Source organism: Nycticebus coucang, chromosome 7, assembly GCF_027406575.1.
Source record: "Nycticebus coucang isolate mNycCou1 chromosome 7, mNycCou1.pri, whole genome shotgun sequence".
Classification (NCBI taxonomy): Eukaryota; Metazoa; Chordata; class Mammalia; order Primates; family Lorisidae; genus Nycticebus; species Nycticebus coucang.
In genome coordinates this window covers 115,047,088-115,059,176 of record NC_069786.1, presented here as the reverse complement: position 1 = coordinate 115,059,176, position 12,089 = coordinate 115,047,088, and the positions used below count along the sequence as shown (strand labels likewise).

The window sequence follows — 12,089 nt, the reverse complement described above, 5'->3', positions numbered from 1 at the left end:
ATAAAACAAAGCACTATTTTTTTCAAGCTCTTTAAAGTATGACAATGGTGCTTTAGTAGGGAGTGCATTAAATCTGTAGATTGCCTTGGGTAGTATGGACAATTTAACAATGTTGATTCTTCCCAGCGTGAGTATGGTAAGTTTTCCTATTTGTTAACATCTTCAGCTATTTATTTTCTCAGAGTTTCATAGTTCTCTTTATAGAGACCTTTCACATCCTTTGTTAGGTACACTCCCAGATATTTCATCTTCTTTGGCACTACTATAAAAGGAATAGAGTCCTTGATTATATTTTCAGCTTGACTATTGTTGGCATATATAAAAGCTATTTTTGTGATTTGTAAGTATTGATTTTGTATCCTGAGATGCTGCTGTATTCTTTGATCACTTCTAAGAGTTTTGTAGTTGAGTCCCTGGGATTTTCCAGGTGTAGGATCATATCATCAGGAAGAGTGAGAGTTTGATCTCCTCAAATCCTATTTGGATACCCTTGATCGCCTTCTCTTGCATGATTGCAATGGCTAAGGCTTCCATTACTATGTTGAATAGCAGTGGAGACAGTGGGCATCCTTGCCTTGTTCCTGATCTGAGTGGAAATGTTGTCAATTTTACACAATTCACTATGATATTGGCTTTGGGTTTGCTGTAGATGGCTTCTATCAGTTTAAGAAATATCCCTTTTATGCCATTTTCTTAAGTGTTCTGGTCATGAAAGGATGCTGGATATTATCAAAAGCTTTTTCTGCATCAACTAAGAGAATCATGTGGTCTTTGTTTTTTATTTTATTGATGTGATGTATTATATTTATAGATTTGCGTATGTTGAACCAACTCTGTAACACTGCAATAAAACCAACTTGATCAAGGTGTATAATTGTTTTGATGTGTTGTTGAATTTTGTTTGCTAAGATCTTATTGAATATTTTTGCATTGATATTCATTAATGACATTGATCTATAATTTTCTTTCTTTGTTGGGTCCTTTCCTGCTTTGGGGATCAGGGTGATATTTGCTTCATAGCATGTTTACATGGATGGAGCTGGAACATATTCTTCTTAGTAAAGTATCTCAAGAATGGAAGAAAAAGTATCCAATGTACTTAGCCTATTATGAAACAAATTTATGGCTTTCATATGAAAGCTATAACCCAGTTATAACCTAAGAATATGGGGAAGGGGGAGATGGAAGGGAGGGGACAGGGGAGGATGGGCAGAGGGAGGGTGATTGGTGGGATCACACCTACGGTGCATGTTAGAAGGGTACATGTGAAACTTAGTAAATGTAGAATATAAATGTCTTAACACAATAACTAAGAAAATTCCAGGCAGGCTGTTAATCAGAGTGATGAAAATATGTCAAATGGTCTATAAAACTAGTGTATGGTGCCACATGATTGCATTAATGTACACATCTATGATTTAATAATACAAAATAAATAAATAAAAAGAATGTGTTGGGAAATATTCCTTCTTTTTCTATGCTTTGGAAAAGGTTGTATAATACAGGTACTAGTTCCTCTTGAAAGGTTTGATAAAATTTGGATGTGAAGCCATTTGGTCCTGGACTTTTCTTTTTGGGGAGATTTCATATAGTTGATGCTATTTCATTGATTGCTATAGGTCTATTCAGGATTTCCAATTCTTTCTGATTTAGTCTCGGAAGGTGGCATATTTCCACATTTGGTCCATTTCCTTCACATTTTAATATTTCTGGGAATAGAGATTTTTGTAGTAATCATTGAGGATTTTATGAATTTCTGAGGCATCTATTGTTATTTCTCCTTTATTGTTTCTAATAGATGATATTAGAGATTTTACTTTTCTGTTTCTGGTTAGGTTGGCCAAAGGTTTATCAATTTTATTAATCTTTTCAAAAAACCAACTTTTTGTTTCGTTGATCTTCTGAATGGTTCTCTTGTTTTCAATTTCATTTAATTCTGCCCTAATTTTGGTTATTTCTTTTCCTTTGCTGGGTTTGGGATTGGAATGTTCTTTCTTTTCTAGTTGCTTGAGATGATCCATTAAGTTGTTGGCTTCTTCTTTTTCTGTTTTTTTTTTTTTATGACTGCTTCCAATGCTATAAATTTACCTCTTAGGACTGCTTTGCAGTATCCCACAGGTTTTGATAATTTGTGTCTTCATTATCATTTTGTTCCAAAAATTTGGTGATTTCCTTCTTAATCTTGTCTTTGATCTAGCTATCATTCAGTCTAAGATTATTTAGTTTCCATTACTTTGTTAGAATATGAAGATTCCTGTTGCTCTTGAGTTCAACTTTTATTCCATGGTGATCTGAGAAGATACAAGGAATAATTTCTATACCTTTAAATTTGCTGAGGTTAGACTTGTGTCCTGGGATATGATCAATTTTGGAGGATGACCCATGGGCTGATGAGAAGAATGGATATTCCGTTTTATCAGGATGAAATGTTCTGTACAGGCTGTGAAGTCCATTTGTTCTAGGGTCAGTTTAAGTCTAATATTTCTTTGTTTAGTTTCTTCTTGGAGAATCTATCCAAAACTGTTACAGGGGTGTTAAAATCTCCAACTATTATACTTCAGGAAGACATCAATTTGTTCATATCCATTAGGGTTTGCTTTATAAATTGAGGAGCATTCTGGTAGGGTGCATAAATGTTAATTATCAAAATTGCTTCATGTTGGGTGTTTCCCTTGAAAAAATATGTAGTGACCATACTTATCTTTCTTTGTCTTTGTGGGTTTAAAGCCAATTGTATCTGCAACTAAAATTGCAACCCCTGCTTTTTTCTGGTTTCCATTTGCCTGTATCATAGAAGTTCATATCTTCTATAGTCCCTGAGTCTATTTTTTATCCTTTAAGGTAAGATGAGATTCTTGTATGCAGCAGATATCTGGTCTGAGTTTATGTATCCAGTCAGGCAGCCTGTGCTTCTTTAGAGGACAATTTAAACCATTCACATTAATTGAGAGAATCGATAAGCCTTGTTGTGTTTTGGATGTCATGTTTTTCGGATGTCCAGTGGACATTTTTAATCCTTTCACCATTGTGGAAGTTGGAATTTGTTAATGAATTTATGAGTGAGTTTATTTTGGTGGTAGAAAATTGTGCTGGTTATTGTGAAGGATGGGTCTGAGAATATCCTGGAGAGCTGGTTTAGTTATGGCAAATTTCTTCAAGATGTATGTCATTAAAGTATTTGATTTCTCCATCACAAACGAAACTCAGTTTAGCTGGATACAGGATTTTGGATTGACAGTTGTTTTGTTTTAGGAGATTGAAGGTTGATAACCATCCTCTTTGAATTGAGACATTTCAGCTGAGAGATCTGCAGTCGTTCTGATATTCCTCCATTTGTAGATGATGCTTTTCTTCATTTGTAGGTGTGGCTGCTTGCAGAATTTTCTCCTTCATCTTAATTTTGGCAAAGTTAATGACAATATATCTAGGAGATGCTTTATTTGGATTGAGTCTTGCTGGGGTTCTGAAACTGTGTACTACTTGAAGTTCTATATCTCTTGCAATGCTTGGGAAATTCTCCTCCATAATCTCTTGGAGTAGAGCATCTGTACCTTTAGGACCATCCTCTTCTCCTTCAGGAATTCCTATAAGATGAATGTTTAATCTTTTGGAGCGATCCCATAACTCTCTCAGGGGATGATCAGTTTTTGCTCTCCATTTGTCTGCCTCTTTGAGTGTTTGGGAACATTCAAAAGCTTTGTCTTCAGTTTCAGAGATCCTTTCTTTTGCCTGGTCAACTCTATTACTGAGGGATTCTATTGTATTTTGGAGCTCCTCAACTAACCTTTTCATTTCCTTGAGCTCTGCTATTTCTTTTCTCATTATGTCCATATCTTTGGTGACTTTGTCTTTGAATTATTTAACTTCTTCTTCTGTTTTTTTTTTTTTTTTTTTTTTTTTGCAGTTTTGGCCAGGGCCGGGGCTCAAACCTGCCACCCCTGGTATATTGGGCCAGCGCTCTTCTCCTTGAGTCACAGGCGCTGCCCAGAATTCTCCAATTTTTTGAGATAACTTTAGAACTACTCTTTGGAATTCAACTTCTATCTTTTCTTCCATTCTATTTATCTTATTTGCCATCCATATTCTGAATTAGATTTCTGACATGGCAGCCATTTGTCTATGCATGGCATCTTCATTTGTATCTCCTTTGTCATTTCTTGAGAGAAGGGGTTGATCTACTCTGGTTATTCATATTGCCAGAGTTCTTCTCTTGGGTTTGCACTATGTTTATTTTCCACTGTTTGGTTATTAGAAATGGTAGGGTGAGGTTGAATTGGGGTTCCCAGGTATTAGAGATAATCACCTTTTTACCAAAGTTCTAGGCTTTGTATTTGTGGCTTATCTTCTACAACCTTACAAAGGCCCCTTTCAGAGTTTTGTCTGGAGACTATGAGGACCTACTTGGTGTGATAGCACAAGCTAGCTCTGTTTTGATATCAGCCAACCTCTACCCTATCCTAAGACACCATGGTATTAGGCTTAAATCTTGGCTGTGAAGAGATACAGACAGCTTTGTGCCCTGCCCCCACCCTTCAGTTCTTTTCCACTACAGAACTTTGAAGGTCAACCTCAGAGTGTCACTGCGTGGACAGCCCCAGACATGAGTTCCAATTAAATTATCTCTGACAGTGCAAACCCTGCTCAACAGAGTGGGATCCAAGGGTCTACAATAGCACAATTGGAACCAGGCATCTACACCCCTGCCCACCAGACTCAGTCCACTCTGTTGTCTGCTTCTCTGCTCACAGGCCCAGTTGGAGCCAGGGACCAAGCCCCCTCCAGCTGGTCTCAGTCCACACTCAGCAAGCCTCTGCTTGCCAGACCAGTTGGAGTCAGGGGACCACACCCCCATCCACCAGATTCAGTCTACACCTGGCAAACCTCTGCTTCCTAGCCCATGTGGAATCAGGGGACCATGCCCTGCCCACAGGTCTCAGTACACTCCCGGAGGCTTGCCAGCTCTGTTGGAGTCAGGGAACCATGCCCTTGCTTTCAGGTCTCAGTCCACACCCAGCAAGCCTCTGCTCAATGGTTCTGTTGGAGTCAGAGGACCACAATCTTGCCCTCAGGTCTCAGTCCACACCTGGTATGCCTCTGCTCACTAACCCAGCTGGGGATGGGGACCAGCCCTACCCATGGATCTTAGTCCACATGTGGCAACCACTCTTCTGCTGTGGGCACTGTCAGAGCTGGGGGTTCTGCCCCCCTTCCCACCAGACACAGCCTTAACCAAGAGTCAACACCGCTCTTGGCTGGGCAAAGTCATAACCATGGGACTGTTTCTCCTCCTGCTGAGTGTCCCTTTCTCCCACACCCTCTTTCTTCCCCACTAGTCACAGATTCTGTCCTGATGGTTGGCAGTCCACACTATGCTCAGATCTCTCAGGAAAAGGCCACACACTATGTGCTTTTCAGGGAGGAGCAGAACTTCAGACTGCCATTTGAGGAGGGAAGGGTGGACTGGGAGGTTGGAATAATGGAGAAAAATATCTGTTCAATTATATGCCTGATGGGGTGGTGTATAGGTTTATAAGTGAGACCTCTCTGGAGAAAGAGATCTGGTATTTACCAGCTGTCTCCAGAGAGTTAAAATGAGAGGTCTTTTGTTCCCTACTCACTCTCAGAGAGCCCATGGTGGGCTTCCCACTTTGAGGAAGAGTCCTGTCCTCTAGTTGATAGGATTTGTATCTGTAATTTGTTTTCTTGAATGCTCTTCCTTGGAGTTACAGCTTGCCAAACTTAATTATTGGCTCAGTTCCCCACCTCCGTCTTCATAGCGTCTGATTCTGTCCAGTTTTTATACCTCCAGTCAGGACCCTCTGCTGAGGGTTGCTACCAATTGGCCATCCTCCCAGAATTCCTCTTGTTTTTTTCTTCTCTTTCTTTCTTTTTATCTTCTTTCTCTCTGCTTGCTCTTTACCCTTTCTTTCTTTTGGCCTTATATCAAGAGGCCACTTCAATACCTAAACTCTGAGACAAGGCAATTCAAAGTAAAGGAGGCAATGAGAAGGAAAAAGTAGGGGAGGGAAGTGAACAACAAGAAAACACACATGAGGAGGAACCAACAGAAAAATTCTAGCACCATGAAAAACCAAAACAGAGCAACTCTCCCCTGAAGGGACCATGAGACAGTTACTCCAGAGGACTCCACCTATAAAGAAGTAATGGAAATGACAGAAAGGGAACTTAAAATATGGATGGTAAAAGCAATAAAAGGAATTGATGAGTAAGTGAAAAAACAGAAACAAAAAATGGATGAAAGATATGAAGAACATAGAAAGGGTATGGTGGAGCTTAAGGAAATGAAGGAGTTAACTAGGGAACTTAAAGATGCAGTAGAAAGTATCAATAATAGATTAGATCACGGCGAAGAAAGAATCTCAAAGCTAGAGGATAAAGTTCATGAGTGAACTCAGGTAGTTAAACAGCTAGAAAAGAAGAGAGAGAAAGCAAAACATTTTCTCAGAGAATTACAGGACTTTATGAAGTGTTCAAACATATGAATTATAGGAATCCCTCCAGGGGAAGAAGAATATCCCAAAGGAATGGAAGCCCCCCTAGAGGATATCATAAATGAAAACTTCCCTAGTTTCACTAAATATTCCAAAAGTCATCAATATGAAGTGCCCATCTTTGTCTCTCTTAACTTTAGTTGCTTTAAATCCATTGGTATCCAAAAATAAGATTATGACCCCTCCTTTCTTCTGATCTTCATTTGCCTGAAATACTGCTTTCCATCCCTTAACCCTAAGTCTTACTTTGTCCTTCAGAATTAGTTGTCTCTTTTGGGACCATCATGTGGATGGCTTTTGCTTTTTTATCCAATCTGCCAGCCTGTGCCTCTTCAGTGGAGAATTCAAGCCATTAACATTTATTGACAGAATTGCTAAGTGTGGTGGAGTTCTATTCATCGTATTTTGTGAGATTTTGTTGCTTACTTTTATCCTTTGCACTATTGTGGAAACTGGGTTTTGTACAGTAGTTTCTGGGTGTTTATCTCCTTTTAGTGGGATATCAAACCCTGGGTAATCTCAAAAAAAAAAAAAATGGAACATCTCTAAAACACATTATAATAAATCTGTGTTTTAGATTCATTATCTATTTTTGTCAAGACCAAAGAGAAAACTCTGCAAGCAGCCAGGAGTAAGCACCCAACTGACTTATGGATGCAGATCCATCAGGGTGACAGAAGACTTCTCAACTAAAACTTTTAAAGCCAGAGAAGACTGGTCATCTACCTTTAACCTACTTAAACAAAAAAAAAATTTCAGCCCAGAATTCTGTATTCTGCTAAACTAAGCTACAAAATTGGTGGAGAAATCAAATCTTTTGCTGATACGCAAATATTAAAGAAATTTGCCACATCAAGACCAGCTGTACAGAAAATACTCAGACCTATTCTCAGCACTGCCCATCACAATTGATCATAAGCAAGCTAAACACCCAGAAACTAATGGACAAAACCCAGTTTCCACAATGGTGCGAAGGATAAAACTAAGCAACGAAATCTCACAAAATATGATGACTAGAACTTCAACATACTTAGCAATTCTCTCAATAAATGTTAATGGCTTGAATTCTCCACTGACGAGGCACAGGCTGGCATATTGGATAAAAGAAGCACACGCCATTCATATGCTGTTATGAGACACACCTAACCCTGAAGGACAAAGTAAGACTCAAGGTTAAGGGATGGAAAACAGTATTTCAGGCAAATGAACGTCAGAAGAAAGGAGAGGGTCACAACCTTATTTTCTGGTACCACTGAATTTAAAGCAACTAAAGTTAAGAAAGACACAGATATTGCAATCAGTGTAACCTGGCTTATTGTACCCTCAATGAATCCCCAAGAATAAAAATAAATAAATAAATAAATAAATAAATAAAAGAAAGACACAGATGGTTACTTCATACTGGTCAAGGGAACAATACAACAAGAGGACATTTCAATTCTAAATATTTATCCACTTAAAGCTCTCATATGTATGAAACAGACTTTGACTGGTCTGAGGAATATGGTATCCCATGACACCATAATATCTTGGGACTTTAACAACCCTCTGACAGAATTAGATAGATCCTCTAAAAAGAAAGTAAACAAAGATATAAGGGACTTCAGTGTGGCCCTAGAATGAATGGGCTTAATAGACATATATAAAACGCTCTATCCCAAAGCTAAGGAATATACATTCTTCTCATCAGACCATGGAGCATACTCCAAAATAGATCATATCCCAGGATACAAATCAAATCTCAACAAAATAAAAGAATTGAAATTATACCTTGTATTTTCTCAGACTACAAGGCAATAAAGGTGGAACTCAACTCCAACAAAAACTGTCATTCCTACACAAAGGCATGGAAATTAAAGAATCTTATGCTGAATGATAGTTTGGTTCAGGAAGAGATAAAAGAAGAAACCGTTAAGTTCCTCAAACAAAACAACAATAAAGACACCAGTTACCAAAACCTGTGGGATACAGCAAAAGCCATCTTAAGAGGCAAATTTATCACTTTAGATGCCTACATTAAAAAAACAGAAAGAGAGCACATCAACAAACTCAAGGACCACCTTATGGAATTGGAAATAGAAGAAAACTCTAATCCCAAACCCAGGAGAAGAAAATAAATAACCCAAATTAAATCAGAGATTAATGAAATTGAAAACAAAAGAATCATTCAGAAAATCAGTGAAATAAAAAGTTGATTCTTTGAATAAGTAAATAAAATTGATAAACTATTGGCCAGATTGCCTAGAAACAGAAAAGTAAAATCTCTAATAACCTCAATCAGAAATGAAAAAGGGGCTATCAACAGATATCACAGAGATACGAGAGATTATCTCTGACTACTACAAGAATCTCTATGCCCAGAAATTTGAAAATGTGGATGAAATGGAATAATACCTGGAATCACACCCTCTCCCTAGACTTAACCAAGAATAAATAGATCTCTTGAACAGACTAATATCAAGCACGAAGATCAAAGAAACAATAAAAATCTTCCATCAAAAAAATACCCTAGAACAGATGGCTTCATACCAGAATTCTATCAAATCTTCAAACAGCTTGTACCTATACTGCAGAAAGTATTCCAAAACATTGAGAAGGGAGGAACCTTTCCTAATTCATTCTATGAAGCAAACATCACCCTAATACCCAAACCAGGAAAAGACCCAAATTAAAAGGAAAACTACAGACCAATTTCACTAATGAATATAATTGCAAAAATACTCAACAAAATCTTAGCTAATAGATTACAGCTATACATTAAAAATATATACATCATTATCAAGTAGGCTTCATCCTAGGTATACAAGGCTGGTTTAACATATGCAAATCCATGAATGTAATTCACCATATCAGTAGAAGCAAAAATGGGGACCATATGATCTTCTTAATAAATGCAGAAAAAGCATTTGATAAAAATTCAACATCCTTTTCTAAAAAGAACACTTAAGCATATAGGCATAGTGGGCACATTTCTTTTTTTTTTTTAAGTTTAAATGTTTAATTATTCCTTTATTTTATTTTTTAATAGTTCATTTCATTAAATAATTTTTAAGTCAGACCATTGCATTGGTTTGGGGAAACAATTCCTTCCCATTGTCTCAAAGCCTGGCACCAGGTGCCTGAACATTACCTTTTATGTACAACACAGCATGAAATGAAAGTGGAATAACAGACCCTTGCATGTTAGGAAAGCTGTGTTAATGTTTCAACACATCTTGGTTTAAGAGGAGCACCAGGGTTAAGTTGTTCCCATATACCACCCCCTTCCTCACCACATTTCCCTGCCAGTTTCTGTCTGCCTTTTCTTGTTTTTTTTTTTTGTTTTTTGTTTTTTGTTTTTGTAGAGACAGAGTCTCATTGTACCACCCTCCGTAGAGTGCCGTGGCGTCACATGGCTCACAGCAACCTCCAGCTCTTGGGCTTACGTGATTCTCTTGCCTCAGCCTCCCGAGTAGCTGGGACTACAGGCGCCCGCCACAACGCCCGGCTATTTTTTTGTTGCTGTTTGGCCGGGGCTGGGTTTGAACCCGCCACCCTCGGCATATGGGGCCGGCGCCCTACTCACTGAGCCACAGGCGCCGCCCTCTGTCTGCCTTTTCTACCAATCAAACCTGAGATACCCTAACTCCCAAACAGTTTCCATTTAACCATGTATGAAGGGGTAAACAGAGAAAGCATCCCACTCTAACTTTCACCTATGGGATTAAATAGCCTGACACAGGTATGTGAACTATGGCTAAAACCTAGTGAGGATTTTTAAGGAGGCTTAGACAGAAACATGGAGAGTAACGTCTGAATTCAAATCCAGAAAAAAATGCTATAAAGTCTTAGCCAGTGTTCCGAAAATGCCTGTATGGAGTTGGGAATGACTGTTTAGCCAAAAGGTCTAAGAACTCTGGACAAAATGGGAGCCTCAGCTGATATAGGTTGGGTCTGCTGAGCCAGATGTCCTGAGGGCTTCCAGTAAGTAGCTTGTCTGGCATACTGCAGCTGTCTGTTGCAGTTTGCAGTGAGAGTCCTTCAGTTCTATCACAAAGTACTTTCCAAGGTGTTATAGTTATCCTTAAAGCTCTTCAATTCCAGGAAGTGTTTGGCACATTTACTCTTCTGACTGGAGAGGAGGTATGTCACCTGGATGGTTGTTGGGGGAGACTTCAGGGGGCTGAGTTAGGTCTTTGGCTGCTGATTGGTGTTGTCGCTGAGAGCTCCCAATTCGTGTTTTGACCACAGTGGCCAGCTCACTCAGGGCCTCTTGATAGCGCAGGTATTCATTCTGACCAAAGACCCCTGTTCCATAGAGGGCTGTTTCATAGCCATCTAGCAGGGTATCAATGAGGGCTTTGCACACACCCTTGAAGGGAGTACTAGTGTTTCTTAGATCTAGCAAGTAGGAGCGGAAATTCTTGTGCATTAAGGAACGAGGATGCTGGCCATCAGCATGAAATGGGATCTCTGAGGCACGAATGGCATCCAGAGCTTTCATCCTGTACAGATAGTTGTAGCAATCTTGCCACATACTCTGATTTTCCTGGGTCTCCAGTTGCAGCAGCCTAGCATCATCCTTTCCAAGGAGTTGGGGTTCATACTTGATATCCTGAACCCTGGATAGTCGAATATCAGTCTCCTCTTTCAAGTCCTTCATTCCAAATCCCCAGATTAAGGCTCACAGGGATGCTTTCGGGGTAAAGCTTGGGGCAAAGCAAGGTGGCCAAGACCGGTGTGGGTCAGGGAAGCAGCAGCAGGGAGGCCTGGAGTCTGTGCCCAAGGATTCAGAGGGAGGAGTCTTGCTGGGCAGGGTCGGAGAGTTAAGTTCACAGCTACGCCTGAGGTGGGAGTCAAAACCCAGAAAACACTGAATAGGTGGAGAATGAAGTCATGGAACAGCTCAAGAGGAGGATCTCTACTGGGTCAGATGTGACAGCAGGAACAGGGTTGGGGTCTCCTCACCAGGCTCCCGTAGGCCATCACCAGCACGACATTCACCCCAGACAGCCATTTACTGCTGGACGCCATGATCTCCCTACCTCGCGCAGAACACTCAGATTTACCCCGCTGCCCTGCCTCCTCAGCCTGGCTAGGCAGAAGCAACGGAGCCTGGGTTTCCTGGGGCTCCTGGGCCATTTCCTTAGGGGGTAAGAGTAAGACACAGCCTGAAAACATGGCACACAGGAGCTAATAAAGGAGCACTGTGCCTTCCTGATTCCCCTCTCTACGTGACCTAAGGGGGAATAATTATTGCTTTTTTATAGACAACATATCAATTTTGTAAGTTAACGTATTTTTGTGCTTTGAAAGGATCATTTAAAAATATCTAGGAAAGAGCCATATCTCAACAGGCTAACACTGGCATGGGCTAAGTGACAAGCAGAGAGAAAAAGAAAAAGCAGCCAACAAACAAAAAGAGACAACATGATACTGGACAGGGCAGTTTTTTTTTTTACTTAGTATATCTTAGAAATCTTTGCATATCAAGACACCTAGGTCTACCATGTCCTTTTAAATGGCTACATCGTGTTCCATTTTATATGTGTATCGATTTATTTAACAAATCTCCTACTGATGAACATTCAAATTACT

General features: G+C 39.6%; 1 protein-coding gene across 1 annotated transcript; it reads right to left on the bottom strand.

The window, feature by feature from the left end:
• Positions 1-10,611: 10,611 nt before the first annotated feature.
• On the bottom strand, positions 10,612-11,525 carry LOC128590525 (protein C1orf43 homolog). Its single transcript, XM_053597852.1, has 3 exons — positions 11,460-11,525; positions 11,031-11,148; positions 10,612-10,964 (listed from the first exon to the last, which is right to left on the bottom strand). Exons 1-3 carry the CDS (start codon positions 11,523-11,525, stop codon positions 10,612-10,614), a joined length of 537 nt encoding a protein of 178 aa, XP_053453827.1.
• Positions 11,526-12,089: the final 564 nt, after the last annotated feature.

Excerpts from the sequence above, each read along its gene's own strand:
- LOC128590525 (XM_053597852.1), bottom strand. The coding sequence starts at position 11,525 with ATGGCGTCCAGCAGTAAATGGCTGTCTGGGGTGAATGTCGTGCTGGTG. Across the intron at positions 11,149-11,459 it reads TGATGGCCTACGGGAGCCTG|GACTTGAAAGAGGAGACTGA; the intron begins GTGAGGAGACCC and ends TTTGGAATGAAG. Across the intron at positions 10,965-11,030 it reads GGAGACCCAGGAAAATCAGA|AGATCCCATTTCATGCTGAT; the intron begins GTATGTGGCAAG and ends TTCGTGCCTCAG.